Genomic DNA, 23123 nt, shown 5'->3' on the forward strand with positions numbered 1-23123 from the left:
GAGACTGCACACAAGCATACATCAGGCGCGCAAAAACACGCACACAGAGACACTCGCAACAGAGGCGCGCACACAGAGACACACACACAGAGACACACACACAGAGACACACACACAGAGACACACACACAGAGACACGCACACAGAGACACATACACAGAGACACACACAGAGACACACACGCAGACATCAGGCGCGCAGAAACACACACACAGAGACACGCACACAGAAACACACACACAGAAACACACACAGAGACACACACAGAGACACGCGCACAGAGACACACACACAGGCAACAAAGACACACACAGAGACACGCACACAGGCAACAGAGACACACACACAGAGACACGCACACAGAGACACGCACACAGACACACACAACAACAACAACCGCCATTCGCCACTAAGTGGCGGTGACGTCACCACGACGCTTGTGCCAGGCTATGTGCACCCTGAGGCCACGTGAAGTGTCGAACGCCCGCTGGCAAGAGGTCACGGGGCAGACCCAGGTGCCACGGGTCGACTGACTGAGATGACTGGCTGATGCACCACCTGTGCCCCCTACTGTGTCAACCCGCTGTGCTTTAGCCACCCGGCGCTCCGCTCGTTGTTGTGAGCGTCGCTCCTCCGCCCTCCGTTGTTGTTGGAGGGCGACTGCCTCCAACTGCCCAGTAGCGTCCTTCACGAGCCTCCTCCACAGAGGCCGATCTTGACACCGCTGGTACCGGTCATCGGCAAGTCCACTCAGCTCCACGTCCTCCTGTACCACATCACTCCATCTCTTCTCTAGCCCGTGCCGCGCCCGCTTAGCCCCCTCAATCCGGCCGAACAGAAGCTGTTTCGGCATGCAGTGGCTGGGCATGCGGGCTACATGACCCAGCCATCGCAGCCTTGCCCGCCGGAGGAGCTCACCGATGGGACCTTGCCCAGATCTTTCAAGGATTTGTGAGCTCCTCACACAATCCAGTCTGGTTAAACCCAGGATGGATCGCAGGCAGGCCAGCCTAAATGTTTCTAACCGGCGAAGGTGTTCCATTAGGGGGGTCCACGTTTCGCAAGCGTAGAGAAGGGAGGGAATGACCGTGGCCGAGAAGACCTGAAGCTTAGTGCGGAGCGACAGACCAGGTAGCTTCCACACAGTGTTACGCAACCGATGAAAAGATATTGCCGCGCGACTGATTCGGAGTGAGACCTCTGCTGTTAAACTGGAGCCAGTCATAAGCACACTGCCCAGGTATGGGAAACTCTCCACTCTCTCCACAACTGCCCCATCACCGATTGGGAGTTGTGGGGGTGATAGTGTCCGATGGTACAAAATACCCAGGCAGGTGCTTAGTTTTGGTGGGGCTGATGGTAAGGCCCCACCTCTTAGTGGCACGCTCCAGTCCCAGCAGCAGCGTCTCCAACTCCTCCTCTGACTGAGCAGCTATTACCAAATCATCAGCATACATAACGTGGTTGAGCAATAGGGAGCCATATCCACACCATCTACACGTCAGGCACAGAGGAATGCACACGTGACTTACACGTCTATACTTATTAATATATTCATGATGTAGTGAAAAATTTTCTCAAATTCATCAGATTTGATGAACGTGCAAATGCCTTCTCGCACAGAGTGCACCTGAAGGGTTTCTCTCCACGGGCTGTTATGGCACACAATGAAAGGGCAAATGTCATAAATATGCCTGGAAGCATTCATATCTTCCAAGATGAATGTTAACTCAAAACTCCGAGCACACAATTTCGGCTGTCTGACTACAAAATGAATATTTATGAGAGCTAAATTCAGCTGACATAGCAAAGGGTGTTGAAAACAATACTATTTGTGTTATGCAGAAATGCAGAAATGAATGTTCAATCGCAAGTTAGAGGTGTGAATCCAGGCTCAGATGTCCTTGAATGCTGGGATGAACAGTTCCGACTTCAGCTGCATGTGTGTGCTGTGTTCACCTCCTGTTTCCATTCTTATAAAGAGTCCCAGAGGAAAACAAAAATAAATTATTGTTTTGATATAACCTCCGTGTGCAATAGTTAATAGACTTTACTGCAAACACAAACTTGACACTGTCACACACTGCCATGAGTAAACAGGTGGCGGTGTGACCAGAACCATGCCTGGCTACCTTCATCTGCTCAGCATTAATTCTTCCTCACTCCACCAAGTAATGAATCGAGGATCAATCAACATAGCCGAGGCTATCCGTGTCTCTGTCTCTCTCTCCCCGTGGTGAAGGTGTTCCCCTCCACACATTCAGAGTCAACAGCGGCACGCGCTTAGCGTCTTTGACCGATAGATACATTGACGCACGTATTGTTGGTTCTTTCAGTAAAGTCACGTAGATAGAAAATAAAAATAACAGATTAAATTTAATAAGATAAAGACCACTTGTGTTGCGATCGAAACGTCGTGGGTTTTTTTGCTTTATTTTAAATTTTTTATTTTTCATTTATTTTTATTATTTTATTTTCTATCTACGTGACTTTACCGAAAGAACCAAGAATATTAATGCCTGCAGTCACCAAAGTTTTAAGTCAAAACATTCACACACGTTGACAAAGCCTCACCTTGTGTTGTTGTGGGCAGGTCGCTTCTGATAACAAGAGCGGTATAGCAGCTCAAGCGGGCTTGGCCTGGTAACAAAAGAACGAAAATAAAAACTGCGTGAATATTTACAATAAAACAAAGTTACAAAGTGGCGAGCCGGGTGAAGACAAATTAAACTTAAGCGAGATAATGAAAGTGAATGCAATCATCTTCTTTGGTTCTTTCGGTAAAGTCACGTAGAATGATAATAAAATAATAAATTGATAAAATAAAATAACACAATATTCTCACGACGTTTCGGCCACAACACAAGCGGCCTTCATCAGGTGAAGGGGGCGAGACTGTCTGGTAGGACAGCGCTGGAGTGAAAGAGCCACGTTCAGATACGGCCTTTAAGCCTCAAATTTCAGCACCAGGCTTAAAGGCCGTATCTGAACGTGGCTCTTTCGTGGCTCTTTCACTCCAGCGCTGTCCTACCAGACAGTCTCGCCCCCTTCACCTGATGAAGGCCGCTTGTGTTGTGGCCGAAACGTCGTGAGAATATTATTGTGTTATTTTATTTTATCAATTTATTATTTTATTATCATTCTACGTGACTTTACCGAAAGAACCAAAGAAGATGAATCATTGCAGTCACGAAAGCTTTAAATCGAAAATTGAATGCAATCAGGCGAGGGCAGGAGGCAAGGCCCCGCGTGGCTAGGCCCCGCGTTGTAAAGTTCCAACCTGGACATCGATTCCCATGCTCGCTGCTACTCAACTGACATCCCTACGAGAGAGAGAGGCTCTACCTTGGTAAACAACAACAACCAGCACCATGAGAATTTCTCACCTCGGATTTCAGTGCAAGCGTGGATCGGCAGCCTCCTGTTACCTCGTGACGTCACGCGTGTAAGCAGGTAACAAACGTCACTTCCGGGGTAAGAGACACGCCCCTCCCGTAAAGAGCGGCTCTGTAACTGAATAAATTATGTTAATGTTAACTGGCCATATGTCGAGGGATGGGGCGTGACTGCTGAACTCGACGGCTACAACGAATACATTATGTTTATGAACCGCAGTCACTGGGCGTAGCTTTGCCCAAATAAGGATTGCCACTGGATTGATATCGGCAGTGACCCAAGCGGAAGTGACATCACGCGCAAGAGCGCTGTTGACGGGGTTGGGGGAGCGTGAATACCTTGGTGACATGACGTCACTAGCGAGGTACACCTCCCGCTGGCACTTCTTGCCGATGAGGTCATGTTGAGTGGTGACGTCACAGAGCGGGGATGGAGTTTAAGTTGATTTAGCATCATTTTCCATTGCCCCCTTCCTTGGGTGCGTGAACTCAGCAACAACAACGTGGACATTGTTCTGTATACTGTGTGTGTGTGTGTACACACTGTGTGTGTACACACACACACAGTGTGTACACACTGTGTGTGTGTGTAGTGGGGGGCAATGGCGGTGCATTGGCCAGTCATCTCAGTCAGTCGACCCTCATAGGCCAAATCGCGTCTGTAAAATAAGTGAATAGCAGTTCAGTGGGCTTTGCCTGGTAGGACGGGGATGGTTTAGTTGCGTGTGTGTGGGCGATTTATTGACCATTGTTGTACTTTGCACTACCATCACGTGTTCTACTTTGTGTTGTTTTAACGTTCTCACCCCATGCGCCTACTGGACATCTGTGAAAAAGAGCTTCATAGCTCATCGGATTTCTCCAGTGTAAATAAACATTCTGCTTCCGAGGTGCTCGCTAACGGGCACTTGCCCCAACAGTCTGTTAAAGATTACCACGGGGGGGATCTGTGTCTTTTGTTGGCCGGGCTAACGCTACGTTAATTCCCGATGCTTCAGAGACATTGCACACGAGGTTTCTTTGCTAGTGGGAGTCATCAAGTGAGTACCTTTCAGTCAAGCGTCTCAGCCGTGCCACTGCAAACTGCAAGGGAGGTCCCCCCCCCCCCCCCACAAGACTTGTAGGGTTCGTGTCGCTGTGTTGAAGGCCAGGAGCGTAGACGTGGGTTCAGTTTAGTTTATTTTGGTATAGCCCTGTGAGCCATCCGGCTCTTGAATCGGGTGCAACCACAACAAACACAAAAACAAAAATAAGAACCCAAAAAACCATCTTATTACAATGGGGGAATTGTAATAAAAAATAATTGACATTTATAATGCGCAATTCGTCCAGGGATCACGCTACAACAATGGATTCTACGGCATGTAATTGCTCGTTATTTGGTGCTACTGCATTGGCAGTGTGGTAGTGACACAATCGTGTGACGTGTTGCTTTCTTGTTAATGGCTCGACACGGGGCTGCAACGTGACTGTGCTGGACGTGTCACGTGACGGCAACACAATCGCGTATCCGTGACGGCCCGTGTGTTCCAATGACACGCGTGCCTTGTTAGACTGATGGCCTTAATCTTAGTTTTCTTGTTGTTGTTGTTGTTGTTTGACAGGAGAGAAACCCTTCAAGTGGACTGTGTGACAAGGCATTTTCAGATTCATCGACTCTTAAAAAATTCCAGAGAACACACACGGGAGAGAAACCCTTCAGGTGCAGTGTGTGTGGGAAGGCATTTTCACAGTCATCTGCTCTTAAAAAGCACCAGAGAACACACACGGGAGAGAAACCCTTCAGGTGCAGTGTGTGTGGAAAGGCATTTTCAGATTCATCTCATCTTCAAAGACACCAGAGAACACGCACGGGAGAGAAACCCTTCAAGTGCAGTGTGTGTGGGAAGACATTTTCAGATTCATTTGCTCTTAAAACACCAGAGAACACACATGGGAGAGAAACCCTTCAAGTGCAGTGTGTGTGGAAAGGCATTTTCAGATTCATCTACTCTTAAAAAACACCAGAGAACACACACGGCAGAGAAACCCTTCAGGTGCAGTGTGTGTGGGAAGACATTTTCAGATTCATCTCTTCTTAAAAAACACCAGAGAACACGCACAGGAGAGAAACCCTTCAAGTGCACTGTGTGTGGGAAGACATTTTCAGACTCATCTGCTCTTAAAACACACCAGAGAACATACACGGGAGAGAAACCCTTCAAGTGCACTGTGTGTGGGAAGACATTTTCAGACTCATCTGCTCTTAAAACACACCAGAGAACACACACGGGAGAGAAACCCTTCCAGTGCACTGTGTGTGGGAAGACATTGTCAGATTAATCTGCTCTTCAAGTTTCATTTATTTAGTTATAGCCCTGTGAGCCATGCAGCTCTTAAGTCGGGTGCAACCGCAACAAACAAAATATGAATACAGAACATCCCAAAGCGACGACGCGCAACAGAAAACATCTTGGAATAAACCAGGAAATATTCCACACACAAAAAAAAACGTATTAAAATGCTGTGTGCAAAAATCACAATGTGGTGCAAGCCAACAACAACAACTATAAGACAATTTAGATTAACCATGTTTTTGAATCACCAAAATGAAGCTATAAAAAAACAATGTAACAACAGTAATCATAGGAACTGTAATTTTAAATTTAACAAACGATATACATAACACTTACGACAAAAACCTGCAGCCATAGCTGGCAGCACGACACTCCCGGTGTATGATGTGTGAGTGAGTCAGCAGCAGCGTGAGTGAGTGTATGATGTGCGAGTCACTGTATGATGATTGAGTTCGTATTAGGTTGAGTGAGTGTATGATATGTGAGTCAGCATACGATGTGTTAGTCAGCACATGATGAGTGAGTCAGTGTATGATCTGCGAGTCAGTGTATGATGTGTGAGTCAGTGTATGATGTGTGAGTGAGTCAGCGGAAGTGTGAGTGAGGGTATGATGTGCGAGTGAGCCAGCACACGATGAGTGAACCTGTGTATGATGAGTGAATGGGTCAGTGGTTGTGCGAGTGTATGATGTGTGAGTGAGTAAGCGCACGATGAGTGAGTCAGTGTATGATGTGTGAGTGAGTCAGTGTCGGCTCTGCTCGCGCGTCGCCCCCCCCCCTCCCCCCCCCCTCCGGCTCCGTCGCCCCCCTCCCCCAGCTCCGTCGGCCCTCCCTTGGCTCCGTCGGCCCCCCCCCCCGGCTCCGTCGCCACCCCCCCCGGCTCCGTCGCCCCCCCCCCCGGCTCCGTCGTCGCCCCCCCCCGGCTCCGTCGCCCCCCCCCGGCTCCGTCGCCCCCCCCCCGGTGGCTCCGTCGCCCCCCCCGGCTCCGTCGCCCCCCCCCCGGCTCCTTCGCCCCCCCCCCGGCTCCGTCGCCCCCCCCCCGGCTCCGTCGCCCCCCCCCCCCGGCTCTGTCGGCCCGCCCCGCCCCCGTCGGCCCCGCCCCGGCCCCCTCGGCTCCATCGGCTCCTTCTGTCGGCTCCCTCGGCCCCCTCACAAACGGCCCCGCCAGCCGCTGCTCGGAGCGCGGCCCGGGAACGCCCCGGGAGCGCACGCGCGCCTCAGGCGGCCATCTTGGATTTGTCTTCTTGGTCTTTGTCGAGCACGCAGAACGAGTCGAGGAAGGGGAAGTTGGCCGCGACTTGCTCGAAATCCTGCTGCGAGATGTAGCCATCACGGTCGTGGTCGTAGTTCTTGAAGACAGACTCCACGACCCGCTGGACGTGCTTGTTGATGGTGGTCGCGTTGGGCTTGGACGACACGCCGGAGGCCCACTCGGCCATCACCACCGGCTTCGAGGGCGTCAGCGGTGTTTATTTTGGATTTTCGGTTCCCTCATCAAGGAGAGCTCGTAGATCTTGTCCTCCGTGAGGTCCAGGGACAGCAGAAGACCCGGAGAAAAATCCACGCGACCACGGGGAGAGAGACACCGCAAACTCCAAATATACAGCAGCAGGCGTCAGGGTCGAGATCACACCCACGACGTGACGTTAAGGAGTGAAGAAACCCGAACCCCGATGAGATGCCGTGCGGCCTAGCACCTCCAGCGGGAAAACGGTCTTCTCTCCGGGCAGTGACGCTTGGCGAGAGCGCTTGGGGGCTCGGGTCGAGGGGATTTGTCCGAAATAAAACCTAAAAATTGTCGGCGAAAATACGCGGCGTGCATTTCTGAGGCAGGATGAAGTCCGCTGAGCCAGACATGGCTGAGATTTGTTCGAAATTAAACTTTAAAACCGGGAGAATAATCTTCACCTAACAACAAGCAAGCGCCCCGACCGACCAAACCGCCATGACAACTTGCAGAGTGTGCATTCTTAAAACACACCAGAGAACACACACGGGAGAGAAACCCTTCAGGTGCAGGGTGTGTGGGAAGGCATTTTCACAGTCATCAAATCTTCAAGTACACCAGAGAACACTCAAGCATCAGAAGATCCACAAGGAGTGCAGTCTGAAATCAGCTTGTGAAAGTAAAAGTGCCGCAATAAGCCCATCCCTCATGAAACACGAACCGGAAGAAAATCCCAGCTTGGACACTTTTAAAGGTATCGAGGTGAAATGTGAAGAGGTGATGGTGAAATGTGAAGAAGTGATGGTTAAGAGGGAAGAAGTGATGGTGAAGAGCAAAGAAGTGAAGGTAAAATGTGAAGATGAAGATTCAACTCCAAAATGGGACCTTCACATCGATGGAGGCAACGTAAAGCAGGAGGAGAATTCTGACTGTGAGGCAGAGCGAGACAACTCCCAGCAGTTTGTGGAAGTGGAGGTGTGGGTGGACTTCCTCCGAGACAATACAAAGTCAAGTGGAGACCCGGTAGATGTGTAAGCTTGAGATGATGTCGCTCCAATAGATGCACCTTTGTCATAGGCCTTTAATGACAATAACGTGAAGTTGGACACTCAGTTGCTAGGTTCATCCTGCAGAGTAAGAGCGGCCAGTCTTTTTGGACCTGTGGGTTTTGTAGATCTTTAACCAGGAGTGAGAGACAATAAGCCCCCAAGCATTCACTATGTTATAATAATTGCATTTACACGGTGCTTGCTTTATCGTCTCGGCAACTCGCAGTTTTGTGTCATACCTCGTCTGAAACACTCGAAGAGCATCCCCAAGTAGCAGCTGCCCCTGTGTGGCACAAGGTGGTGGCCCTGCACTGGCCTACATGTGGACAAGAGCCTGTCAGTAGGGGGCGATGATTGATGCGTCATCTCAGTTGTGTAGTTTGTAGGCAATCTTGATTCGAAGCTTTCGTGACTGCAGGAATCCACACTCTTGAATTATTTCGGTAAAGTCACCACGTGGGTAGAAACATAACAGATCACGGCGTATAGATCACAACACAAGCAATCGTCATCAGGTGGGACAACCACAGCAAGAGAAACTGCTGAAGTAGTAGGCGCCTACTCCAGCAGTTTCTTCTTCTTGCTGCTGTGCTTGTCCCACCTGATGACGATTGCTTGTGTTGCCATCGAAGTGCCATGATCTATTATTTGTAGCGTAATGTTTTAAATTTGCTACATTTTGACCCAGACGCCAGCATGCAACGGCCTACTCGTTTTGAATGACGCAACAATAGTACGTTGTACATACACCGTTAAGCAGACGGTGCGTATTTGTAAAATAACTTCTTGTTAATACGATGTAACGTGATGCAGTCAATTTCGCTGCAGTAATTCTATGTTGTTAATATGCCCGTCAATGATTTAGAATGAATACCGTGTCTGATTGTGCGCGTGCATGTAACATTTTGTCTGAGGGTCAAACATTGAATAAGTGATGTTAGGACAAAGTGTGTCTGTTTGGAAGTAACCTGTACAGAGAACTCGGGTGAGACCCCTTGTTCTTGTGATACAGGTCAAAGGGTACTTTTGTGTTTCACGAAGCGTCTGCCTCTGGAGCAACTCATTGTCTTTGAAATAGGGAGCACGCTCGGATCATTCATCAGTTACAAGGCATACCACTTGAAAGTTACACGTATAGGAGGAGGTACATTCTCTACAACACGAATTGTAGTTTAGTCTTACGTGTTGACGTAGATTTTGTCTAACTAGGACTAGAAGTGCTCCTTGCTGATTGACGTCTGGATGTTCGTACCTATCGGTTGAAGCAAACCCCACTGCTGTTGTTGAGACGCTGTGCACCAATAAGGGTCCAACACATTGACGGCCTTCAGGCCAGGAAAGTCACAACATTTGCACACGAAGGACGCATTCACGCAAGTCCCCCATGCTCCGTTTTGAAGTTTTAAAATGAAACATCTTTGAATTGTGTTGTGTTTTGAATTAGATGATTTTATTTCTTCATTAAAAGCTTGTATCAATTTACATCTGGAAGACTTCATTGAAAAGGAGATTTCGTGTGAATTTTCTCTCATCATTAAGTAGATGGCCTTGGCGGGGGTTCGGTTCAATGCGGACACAAACAATGTACACACAAACAGTGTACACACACACAGTGTACACACAGTGTACACACACAGTGTATACACACACAGTGTACACATACACAGTGTACACACACACAGTGTATACACAGTGTACACACACAGTGTACATACAGTGTGCACACAATGTACACACATTGTACACACACAGTGTACACAGACAGTGTACACACACATTGTACATACAGTATATACACAGTGTACACACACAAGGTACACACACTGTATATATACACACACAGTGTACACACACACAGTGACACAGTGACACACAGCGACACACAGTGACACACACATTGTATACACATAGTGTACATACACAGTGCACACACACACAGTGTATACACAATAATGTCCACGTTGTTGTAGCTGAGCTCACACACCCAAGGGAGGGAGCAATGGAAAATGAATCTAAATCAACTTAAACTCCAACTCTGTGACGTCACCATTCTGCATTACCTCATCGACGTGAAATGCCAGGGGGAGGTGTACCTCGCTAGTGACGTCATGTCACCAAGGTATTCATCCGTCCACCGCGTTCTTGAGCGTGACGTCACCTCCGCCTGGGTCGCTGCCGATATCGTTCCAGTGGCAATCCTTATTTGGGCAAAACTACACCCAGTGACTGGTGGCTCATTAACATAATGTTTCCGTTAAAGCAATCGCGAGTTTGTTGCGACGGGTTCAGCGCCCACGCCCCCATCGCTCGACATATGGGCCGGCCTCATTAACATAATTTCTTCAGTTGGAGAGCCGCTCGTGGGAGGGAAGTGACATCATGCTACTTCCTGCTGTCGCCTGCGCTCTTGCACTGAAATCCGAGGTGAGAAATTCTCATCGTTATGGTGGTGGTGGTTGTGGTGGTGGTTGTTGTTTACCAAGGTAGAGCCTCGCTCTCTCTCGTAGGGATGTCAGTTGAGTAGCAGCGAGCATGGGAATCGATGTCCAGGTTGGAACTTTACAACGCGGGGCCTAGCCACGCGGGGCCTTGCCTCCTGCCCTCGCCTGATTGCATTCACTTTAATTATCTCGCTTTAAGTTTAATTTGTCTTCACCCGGCTCGCCACTTTGTAACTTTGTTTTATTGTAAATATTCACGCAGTTTTTATTTTTGTTCTTTTGTTACCAGGCCAAGCCCGCTTGAGCTGCTATACCGCTCTTGTTATCAGAAGCGACCAGCCCAAAACAACACAAGGTGAGGCTTTGTCAACGTGTGTGAATGTTTTGACTTTAAACTTTGGTGACTGCAGGAATTAATATTCTTGGTTCTTTCGGTAAAGTCACGTAGATAGAAAATAAAATGAAAATAACATTATAAATTAAATGAAAAATAAAAAAAATGAAAATAAAGTAATAAACCCACGACGTTTCGATCGCAACACAAGTGGTCTTTATCTTATTGAATTTAATCTGTTATTTTTATTTTCTATCTACGTGACTTTACTGAAAGAACCAACAATACGTGCGTCAATATATCTATCGGTCAAAGACGCTAAGCGCGTGCCGCTGTTGACTCTGAATGTGTGGAGGGGAACACCTTCACCACGGGGAGAGAGAGACAGAGACACGGATAGCCTCGGCTATGTTGATTGATCCTCGATTCATTACTTGGTGGAGTGAGGAAGAATTAATGCTGAGCAGATGAAGGTGGCCAGACATGGTTCTGGTCACACCGCCACCTGTTTACCCATGGCAGTGTGTGACAGTGTCAAGTTTGTGTTTGCAGTAAAGTCTATTAACTCTGTTGAACACGGAGGTTATATCAAAACAATAGTTTATTTTTGTTTTCCTCTGGAACTCTTTATACGAATGGAAACAGGAGGTGAACACAGCACACACATGCAGCTGAAGTCGGATCTGTTCATCCCAGCATTCAAGGTCATCTGAGCCTGGATTCACACCTCTAAGTTGCGATTGAACATTGATTTATGCATTTCTGCATAACACAAATAGTATTGTTTTCAACACCCTTTGCTATGTCAGCTGAATTTAGCGCTCATAAATATTCCTTTTGTAGTCAGACAGCCGAAATTGTGTGCTTAGAGTTTTGGGTTAACATTCATCTTGAAGATATGAAGGCTTCCAGGCATATTAATGACATTTGCCCTCTCATTGTGTGCCATAACAGCCCGTGGAGAGAAACCCTTCAGGTGCACTCTGTGCGGGAAGGCATTTGCACGTTCATCAAATCTGATGAATTTGAGAAACGTTTCACTACATCATGAATATATTAATAAGTATAGACGTGTAAGTCACGTGTGCATTCCTCTGTGCCTGACGTGTAGATGGTGTGGATATTCTTTTTTTATGTCTGCAGCTGACGCTTCCTCTGTAGAATTGGTCTGATGGAGCAAAGGCACTCAGCGCAGCTCGGTACGACAAGTCAACAATGCGACCAGCGTGCATACAGCACGGACCGGACTGGAAATTTGACACGGCACCAGAGAACTCACACAGGAGAGAAACCCTTCAAATGTACTGTGTGTAACAAGGCATTTGCATGGCCATCAGTTTTTCAGAACCACCAGAGAACACACACGGGAGAGAAACCCTTCAGGTGCACGATGTGCGGGATGGCGTTTACACAGTCATGTAATCTTGTAACACACCAGAGAACACACACGGGAGAGAAACCCTTCAAGTGCACTGTGTGTGGGAAGGCGTTTGCACAGTCATCTGCTCTTAAAACACACCAGAGAACACACACGGGAGAGAAACCCTTCAAGTGCAGTGTTTGTGGGAAGACATTTGCAGGTTCATTTGCTCTTAAAACACACCAGAGAACACACACGGGAGAGAAACCCTTCAAGTGCAGTGTTTGTGGGATGGCATTTTCATGGTCATCTGCTCTTAAAAAACACCAGAGAACACACACGGGAGAGAAACCCTTCAGGTGCACTGTGTGCGGGATCGTGTTTGCACAGTCACCACATCTTCAACTACACCAGAGAACACACACGGGAGAGAAACCCTTCAAGTGCAGTGTGTGCATGAAGGCATTTGCACAGTCATGTAATCTTGTAACACACCAGAGAACACACACGGGAGAGAAACCCTTCAAGTGCACTGTGTGTGGGAAGGCGTTTGCACAGTCATCTGCTCTTAAAACACACCAGAGAACACACATGGGAGAGAAACCCTTCAAGTGCAGTGTTTGTGGGAAGACATTTTCAGGTTCATTTGCTCTTAAAACACACCAGAGAACACACACGGGAGAGAAACCCTTCAAGTGCAGTGTTTGTGGGATGGCATTTTCATGGTCATCTGCTCTTAAAAAACACCAGAGAACACACACGGGAGAGAAACCCTTCAGGTGCACTGTGTGCGGGATCGTGTTTGCACAGTCACCACATCTTCAAGTACACCAGAGAACACACACGGGAGAGAAACCCTTCAAGTGCAGTGTGTGCATGAAGGCATTTGCACAGTCATCTGCTCTTGTAACACACCAGAGAACACACACGGGAGAGAAACCCTTCAAGTGCAGTGTTTGTGGGAAGGCATTTTCACGGTCATCTGCTCTTAAAAAACACCAGAGAACACACACGGGAGAGAAACCCTTCAGGTGCACTCTGTGCGGGAAGGCGTTTACAGTTTCACCAAATCTTAAAGTACACGAAAGAACACACACGGGAGAGAAACCCTTCAAGTGCAGTGTGTGCATGAAGGCGTTTGCACAGTCATATGCTCTTGTAAAACACCAGAGAACACACATGGGAGAGAAACCCTTCAAGTGTACTCTGTGCGGGAAGCCGTTTGCAGATTCATCAAATCTTCGAAGACACCAGAGAACACAAAAGCATCACAAGGGGCGGAGTCAGAGTCTGAAATCAGCTTGTGAAAGTCAAAGTGCCGCAATGAGCCCATCCCTCATGAAACAAGAACCGGACGAAAATCGCAGCTTGGACACTTTTAAAGGTATCGAGGTGAAATATGAAGAGGTGATGGTGAAGAGGGAAGAAGTGATGGTGAAGAGGGAAGAAGTGAAGGTGAAATGTGAAGATGAAGATTCAACTCCAAAATGGGACCTTCACATCGATGGAGGCAACGTGAAGCAGGAGGAGAATTCTGACTGTGAGGCAGAGCGAGGCAACTCCCAGCAGTTTGTGGAAGTGGAGGTGTGGGTGGACTTCCTCCGAGACAATCCAAAGTCAAGTGGAGACCCGGTAGATGTGTAAGCCAGAGACGATGTCGCTACAATAGATGCACCTTTGTCACAAGCCTTTAATGACAATGTGAAGTTGAACACTTTGTGGGCCCGTGGGTTGGGTAGATCTCTAACCAGGAGCAAGAGCCAATAAGCTCCCAAGCATTCACTATGTTATAATAATTGCTTTTACACGGTGCTTGCTTAATCACCTCAGCAACTCGGAGTTTTGTGTCGTACCTCGCCTGAAACACTCAAAGAGCATCCCCAAGTAGCAGCTGCCCCTGTGTGGCACAAGGTGGTGGCCTTGCACCGGCCTGCATGTGGACAAGAGCCTGTCAGTAGGGGGCGATGATTGATGTGTCATCTCAGTTGTGTGGTTTGTAGGTAATGTTTAGAATTTGCTACATTTTCACTCAGACGCCAGCATGCAATGGCCTACTCGTTTTGAATGACACAATAGTATGTTTTACATACACGGTGAAGCAGACTGTGCAACTTTTTTAAAAAGCATCTTGTTAATACGATGTAACGTGATGCAGTATATTTCACTGCAGTAATCCAATTTTGTTAATATGCCTGTCAATAATTTAGAATGTATACTTGTCTGGTTTTGTGCATACTTGTAACATTTGATCTATAAGGGTCAAACATTGATTAAGTGATGTTAGGACAAAGTGTGTGTGTGTGTTTGAAAGTAACCTGTACAGAGAACTCAGGTGAGACCCGTTGTTCTTGTGATACAGGTCAAAGGGTACTTTTGTGTTCCACGAAGCATCTGGAGCAACTCATTGTCTTTGAAATAGGTAGCACGCTCGGATCATTCATCAGTTACAAGGCATACCACTTAAAAGTTACACGTATAGGAGGAGGTACATTCTCTACAACACGAATTGTAGTTTTGTCTTATGTGTTGACGTAGATTTTGTCTAACTAGGACTAGAAATGCACCTTGCTGATTCACGTCTGGATGTTTGTACCTATCGTTTGAAGCAAACCCCACTGCTGTTGTTGAAACGCTGTGCACCAATAATGGTCCAACACGTTGACGGCCTTCAGGCCAGGAAAGTCACAACATTTACGGCACACGAAGGACGCATTCACGCAAGTACCCCATGCTCCGTTTTGAAGTTTTAAAATGAAGCATCTTTGAATTGTGTTGTGTTTTGAATTAGATAATTTTATTTCTTCATTAAAAGCTTGTCTCAATTTACATCTGGAAGACTTCATTGAAAAGGACATTTCGTGTGAATTTTCTCTCGTCGTTAAGTAGACGGTCTTGCCGGGGGTTCGGTTCGATGCGGCCATTCACCTGGTTCGGATTGCGGGATCGAGATAAGGCGACACGGAGCTGGCCGTGCGAGAAGACCGCCGTCTGCAGATCGATTCCAACGTAATCGAACGTCTGTCCCTGCGCCTCCGTCGTCCATGCAGGGGGTGCGTAGGTTTGCAGCGCCCCCTGCATGAAAACAACGGAAAGTGCAGCGCTCATCACAGATAGATAAAGTTGTGCGCTTATATTTAAAATGTTATTCTTTTATAAGGTGATGTTGAAATCGAAAAGTGTTTGGCCAGTTGATGATTTCAATCAGATTGATTATTTTTTTATGAACCACATATCTGAACTTTTGTGGTCCTGTTGAGCTAAAGTTGGAAAAAGTCCGTGACTATAACTTCGCTCAATATTGTAAACGTGTTTCTATTATTTAGTTATTGTTTAATACAAACTACTTCAGATAATGGGTTTCAAGATGTACTTGAATGGCACGTTGTTCCGGTGTTTAATGGCTTGGACGTCATGGCAAATGGCTTCCATCGATGTGGAAGTCAATGGTGGATGATAATTTGACATTTTGGTGTTGATTTGGAGTAGATTGTTTAACTGTTGCATACCGGGTGGTGAAATGCTTTGCTGAGTACCTGAACTGTTTGACCAAGTGAATTCACGAAGAGTTCGATACGAGTCTGAGCGTTAATATTCTTGCGGAACAACAAAGGTCGGATATTTTAAAGATTCCTGATCGTACGTTTATTGCGACAATGTTCATGGGGAACACGTGTGGAGGAGAGTTTCAGGTGAAGTCTCCCCTTACCTGGCAACCATGGTGGCTGTCCGCTGATCACTCTCGCTCCGTCACAGCTACGAGCTGTAGGGACGGGACGCTCCACCCTGGCGCTGTTTTAATTCACAGCACCAAGAGCGGAGAGCCTCATCCCTGCAGTGCCCTCCTGTTGTGGCGCAGCATTTACCGCATAACGAGGCAATGTTTTCATGAGCAGTGCGTTCCACTACACACCCACACGAGCGAACCATGTGCAACAGTGTGCGTACATACAGACACGAACAAACACGCGGGTGCACATACACACACGAGCGCTTACTTGCAGACACGGACGAGTGGAGATGCACGCACGGGTGTGGTCACCACCTGGCTAGCTACACTAGTCACGTGATAACTAGTATACTAAACTATACACTACACTGTACACTACACTACTATACACTACACTATACTAAACACTATTATACACTACACTATACACTAATATACACTACTATACAATACACTATTATACACTACACTATACACTTATACACTACAATATGCACTACTTTACACTACACTATGCACTACACTATACACTACACTATTATACACTACACTATACACTTATACACTACAATATACACTACTATACACTACAATATACACTTATACACTACACTATACACTTATACACTACACTATACACTACTATACACTACACTACTATACAATACACTATTATACACTACACTATACACTACTATACACTACATTACTATACAATACACTATTATACACTACACTATACACTACAATATACACTACTATACACTACACACTACTATACACTACACTATACACTACACTATACACTACACTATACACTACACTACTATACACTACACTATACACTAAGCTATACACTACACCATACACTACTATACACTACACTACTATACACTACACTATACACTACACTATACACTACTATACATTACACTATACACTACTATACACTACACTATACACTACTGTACACTACACTATACACTACACACTACACTGTACACTACACTATACTCTACACTATACACTACACTATACACTACACTACTATACACTACACTATACACTACTGCACACTAGTGCTGCACTAGTCCCCAAACTGCAAAGACAAAGGCTCCCCAATGTAGACTGACGCATCCACAGACCCACACGTGGACCCACGGACTCACACAGAAACCCACAGACTCATCGACTCCCACTGGGCGTGTGCTGTTAGCGAGCACCGGTGAGGGTCGCAATGGAACAACACCAGGGGCTGGTGTGAACAGAACCACGGCTGGCCGCTCGTCTCTCAAATTCTGATGTTAGCACCCCCACCCACCTCACCACCTTAATTATGGCTGAGTCCACCTAAGTGACGCTCAGGACTGCTTCAGGTCAGGGGCCGACCTTAAATGACGTCACGTGATTTTAGAGGATTTTTGACCCCCCCCCCGCCCCCATCGTCACATGACGTCACAAAGTCAGACCCCTCCCCCTCAAATATGACGTCACAAAGCTCTGCCCCCCTCCGCCCCCCCCAAAAAAAAGATACAACATGCTTCAAATCGCTTTAAACTATTGTTGTCATTGTAGTGCGTAGTTAATGTGGCGCTGCATACTGATGTTGTAGGTAGAAAACATTTATTACAAAGTCTAATTAAGTAGAACGTGTTTATATTTATTTAAAGTTGCGCAATTTGATGTGACGTCACTTTTCTCAAACCCCCCCCCCCCCTTGTCACACATCGTCACAAACGTCTAACCCCGCCCCCCCTCTCTAGGTGCGTGACGTCATTCACGGACGGCCCCTAATTGTCGCTGGCATTGGCCGTGAGCGAGAATGGCGCAGCGCCGCTAACCGCTACGCCGTGATGGTGCCCTTACTTGCATGAACGGAGACGCGGTCAGACGATGGGTGAGCCGTTGGTGCGGGCAGGACGAGTGATCTCGGGCATACCTCCTGACGTGGAAGGCGAGGGACGTCAGAGTGCGCGTGTGAAGAGAGACGGCAAGGGGCGGGAGGAGAGGGGGGCGATCGGACGGAGCGGAAGCAGGAGGACGAGGGCAGGAGAGGCAGCGGAGCCGTGGAGGACGTGGACGCACGCTGCAGAAGAGAAGAAAATCTTCACGCTCGGCGCCACACACAGCCAGACGTAGCTCACCTCATCCGTCTTGCTGACGATGTGTAGGACGACTAGACTCTGATTGTCTTGTAGCTCTGTGGAAAGAAGGAGAGGTGTCTTGGGTCAAACAAGGCCCTCTGCCACCGGTGGGGGGGGGGGGGGGGTACCCTAGTGGAGGGCTGAGCGTGGGAGTGAGTCGAGGGGAGGATGAGTGGTGGTTGACATGAATTTGAATTCTTATACATGCTATGTATTGTAACATTTATTGTTGTATGGGTTTACATTTGGTAGAACATATAGGCTATTAGACGAGGACCAATTCAGTGCTAACATCGTTAACACGGACCCAGATCGTCATCAGGGACCAACATCGTCAACAGGGATGCTCACCTTGTCAATAGAGACCCACATCAAAAGGGACGCTCACCTCTTTAATCCGGACCCATATCTTCAATCGGGACCCATATCATCAACAGTGACCCACAACATGAATATGGACACTCACCTCGTCAGTAGGGACCCACATCATCAACAGTGACCCACAACATGAATATGGACACTCACCTCGTCAGTAGGGACCCACATCGTCAACAGTGACCCACAACATGAATATGGACACTCACCTCGTCAGTAGGGACCCACATCGTCAACAGCGACCCACAACATGAATATGGACACTCACCTCGTCAGTAGGGACCCACATCGTCAACAGTGACCCACAAAATGAATATGGACACTCACCTCGTCAGTAGGGACCCACATCGTCAACAGTGACCCACAACATGAATATGTTCACGTTTTTGTTTTGTTGCGGTTGCACCCGAGTCAAGGGCCGCACGGCTCACAGGGCTCTACACCTGACACATGAAACTTAAATTAAACTGAAGACGACGTCTCGCCAGCATGCGTCTATCCTCCACGCGTGGTTTCTGTCAAGCGACTTCCACGATTTCGCCTGAGAGTCTCCCGCCGCGTGCCCCCATAGGTCTTCTCCATCGGTCGCTCGACTCGCGTAGACCATTCATCCGCGTGGGCCACGTGGTCAAAGAAGAAGTTGGTACCAGCCAAGGCAGCACAACGCCAGTAACACAGACTTATGTTAGTGGTCGATAAGAGTGAAGTACAGTACGTCATAACCCACTTATTTCAAATGCTTGCCACATTATTCGTCGCTATTGGTCACATAAAGAACTTGGAATTGCTAATAATGTGCCACCTCAGGTTCTAAGGCAAAGTGAAATGTCTGCTCTGGGCCGGTCAAAGACACCATTTCTGGGATGAAACTATCACATTCACGACACGTGATAAAGCATTTAAGCAGTATGCACTGCTGTCACCTTAGCAGGTCCCACCACAGTCAGTATGCACTGCTGTAGTGAAAGCAGGTACCACCACAGTATGCACTGCTGTAATTATAGCAGGTACCACCACAGTATGTCCTTATGTAATTGTAGAGGTGTTAACTACGCGCTGTTGCGTAACCTGCGTTGCCACCAGGGCAGTGCAGCATTACCCCTGGGTACAACGGTTGGGGTCAGTCGAGGTGAAACGGATCGTGGCCAGGGTTTGGTGCGAACCAATCAGACGGTTCCACGTGGGAATGTATGATTGGTTCTACCTGGCCACGAAGGGGTATAAGACGGGTGACTCAACGGACCTCGAGGAGTTCTCTCCCTGCACGAAGACAGAAGACTGGGCTGAAGCCTAGCTAGGACCCTGGACCAGCCTCCCAGCCCTTCTAAGGGCTAAGGCTCGGCATACCCAGTGGTCATGACCCACCGGGCCAGCGGTGGGTCAGATAGCCTCCCCTAGGTCCTAGCCGGAGGACTAGGATAGCGGTAGACGTGTGAGTCCCGCCGAGTCCGTAGGTTGTACCTCCTTAGGTATCAAGGAGGTTAGCGGTAGACGTGAGAGTCCCGCCAGGTCCGGAGGCTGTACCTCCCTAGGGTATCGGGTGAGGGGACCGAATATCCCTCTGTGTGTGTTAAGCGTTGTATAAGGAAATAATACAATAAACAGAGTGTGCCTCCTAAAGAAGTCTGCTTGTCCTTACAACACTACAACTGGAGTCAGAAGTGGTTGGAAATGGAAACCGGAAGTTCAGCCCACGCGCGGAGCCAGAACGAAGATAACGCTGTCTCACCTGCAAGCACCGCCAGCTCCGCTGAAAACGCTGCCGCGTTGACGGCCGCCCAGCCACCAGTTGAGCAGCCGGTTGCTCCCCCTGCCATGGGGGACGGACTCAGGGCAGCACATGGCCATCTCGCTCAACTCCTACACGCCGCGGCCTCCATTCTCGAAGAGATCAACTTGGAGGTTGCGGGCAGGCCGAGTCAACCGCCGGCAGACGTTCCCGCCATCGGCCGGGGCAGACATTTTGATTTTCCCGCCGGGGAACCACGTGATTCCGCCGGAAGCGGAAGCCAGGGGCATCCTGGGAACGCGGGGGGCCAATCACAACCCGCAACGTCATCAGCACGCGACGCTGCGGATTCAAGTTCCTCAGCGGACGCCGCGTCATCACTGTACCGACACGGTACAGTAGACTCTATCGGCCGGGAAATCGCCGATCTCCGGCTCGAGACGGTACAAGCTGAGGGGGAGACGACGTCCGCCCTCCAACAACGCCTGCCCATCTTCCGAGAATTCACATCTGAAGGGGGCGACTGGGCGGCGTTCCAGCGTCGCTTCCTGAGCCACCAAGAGATGGTGGGCTGGTCGGACGCACAGGCGCTCCGAGCACTACCGGCCACTTTGGATGACGACGCTCTCGCCTCGCTCCTCACCATCCCCAGGCAACAAAGGGCGACTCTTCAATCGGCCCTCCGACGGATGTCCGACGTGTACGGGCCTCCATCCGACGTCCGCAGCCGATTTTACGACAGGCGACGCCGCCCTAAAGAGTCTCCGTTGGCATTCCGGACCGCTCTACTGGCGATGGCAAGAGCGGGTTACCCTCGCATGGGTGACGAGGCCATCGATGCCATCGTTCTCCAGAAGATGCTGGAGCTGGCGCACGAGCTGCGCATCGTCATCCAAGCGGTGGACGACGACGGTATGTGCTCGCTACGAGCCGCTCGGTGCATCCACGCACATCTGCTGCTCCACACGGAATCGACCATCGCCGCCTCGGCTTCGACGTCGGAGCCTGCCAGCAGGGACGCCGAGTTCTCCCCCGACCGGGCCTTCATGGCGACCAGGTCAACGGGCCGGCGATCGTCCGACCACGCTGGTCGCCGCAACGACCAGCAGCGGGGACGGCCTGCTCTACGCGGCGATGTGACGTGCTTCAACTGTGGCCGACGAGGCCACATCTCCTCTGACTGCCGTGCGCCTCGACGACGCCCCTCCGCATCCCGGGGCCAGGACTACAGGACGTCCACGGCATCGCGGCAAAACCAGGCAAGTCGCGATGCCTCTCACGCTCGGCCCTCATTCACACCATACACACTGCAACGCACCATAAGAAGGGCTCACGATTCGGCGTGTGATGGGGGGTATTCTGGCGTTTGTTCGCGGCCACTCGGACCTGGGCAGTGGTCTGAGTTGGCCCATAGGGTAGTCGCGGCGACGGCAGGTTCGTCCGTGGTTGTCGGATCAATCGAGGGTGTGGAATTTCGCGTGTTGGTCGATACTGGTGCGTCGGCTATGATCATTTCGGATCTGATTTACAATATACTGCCCGTACGATGCCACCCCTTGGAACGGGTTTCTATCCCGTGTTTCGCCGCTAATGGCAGTTCACTTGGCATTATTGGGCAAATTCGGGCGCAAATTTCGATTGGAGACATTAAATTGGCAGGGCCTATTTTGGTCTCTTCTTCCCTCGCCGTGTTTGTTAGGCACTGATTTTCTCGCGAAAATGCCTATTGAGATCCTTGTAGATCAAGGCTGCATCGAACTCCCGTCGGGTCGACGGATGGCGTTCTTGCCCACACCCTCACATCCGCGCATGGCTAGTGCCTCGGTGCAGGCGTTTGTTGCGAGCACAGTCCGCATTCCGCCAGGGACACAAATGCTCGTGCCCTTGCAACTTAAAAAACCGCTAGCCCCGGAGGCCTCGGCACATGGCATTTTGCTGTTGCCTTCAAACGCAGCTGCTAAGGGGTTAGATTTGGTGGCTGCACAGACCCTCGTAGCAGCCGACAGGGAGCCGTTCTTGCAGGTTTTGAATGTCGGATTGTCCACAACCGTCATTCCGCAAGGAACTGTGCTCGCTCACGCGACCCCGGTGCCGTTGGGGACCAGAGTCGCGGGACACGTGCATGACACGCCGCAGGTCCCACCTCCTTCCGAATCGGATGAGAGATGGTTGGACGCGCTCTGCACAGATACGGGTGATCTGTCTCATTCGCAGCGAATTAAATTGCGCGCTCTTCTGCGATAATTTTCCGATGTCTTTAGTAAATCTAAATTTTATATTGGCTGCACCAAGCTGCTGCGTCACCACATTGATACTGGTGACGCTGCCCCGATTCGACAAAACCCGTTTCGGCTTAGCCCGGCGGAGAAACAGCATGTTAAATTGGCTGTGGATGACATGCTGAAGGCCGATATAATTTCTCCCTCCACTAGTCCCTGGGGTGCTCCAATAGTGCTGGTCAAAAAGCACGATGGCAGTCTCCGTTTTTGCGTTGATTTTCGGCGCCTAAATAAAATCTCGGTAGCGGACGCCTACCCTCTCCCTCGTATGGACGAGTCATTGGATGCCCTGGCAGGGGCGCACTATTTCTCCACCTAGGACCTTCTGTCGGGGTTTTGGCAACTCCCCCTCGACGAATCGTCAAAACCTAAGACTGCTTTTCGGACACCACAGGGCCTTTTCGAGTTTAATAGATTGCCCATGGGTCTCCACTCGGCCCCAGCGACGTTCCAGAGGCTCATGGAGCTGGTCCTCGCTGGGCTCCAGTGGGACTCATGTCTCATTTA

At 49.2% G+C, this 23123-nt stretch overlaps 1 protein-coding gene across 1 annotated transcript; it reads left to right on the forward strand.

The window, feature by feature from the left end:
• Positions 1-12401: 12401 nt before the first annotated feature.
• Positions 12402-14006, forward strand: LOC142919842 (uncharacterized). Its single transcript, XM_076062503.1, has one exon. It carries the CDS (start codon positions 12402-12404, stop codon positions 14004-14006), a length of 1605 nt encoding a protein of 534 aa, XP_075918618.1.
• Positions 14007-23123: the final 9117 nt, after the last annotated feature.

Source organism: Petromyzon marinus, unplaced genomic scaffold, assembly GCF_048934315.1.
Source record: "Petromyzon marinus isolate PM22_M1 ecotype Great Lakes invasive population unplaced genomic scaffold, UKy_Petmar_22M1.pri1.0 PM_G_Scaffold_62, whole genome shotgun sequence".
NCBI classification, from domain to species: Eukaryota; Metazoa; Chordata; class Hyperoartia; order Petromyzontiformes; family Petromyzontidae; genus Petromyzon; species Petromyzon marinus.

Bases quoted from the DNA above. Each gene is read 5' to 3' on its own strand.
- LOC142919842 (XM_076062503.1), top strand. From the start codon at position 12,402: ATGGCGTTTACACAGTCATGTAATCTTGTAACACACCAGAGAACACAC.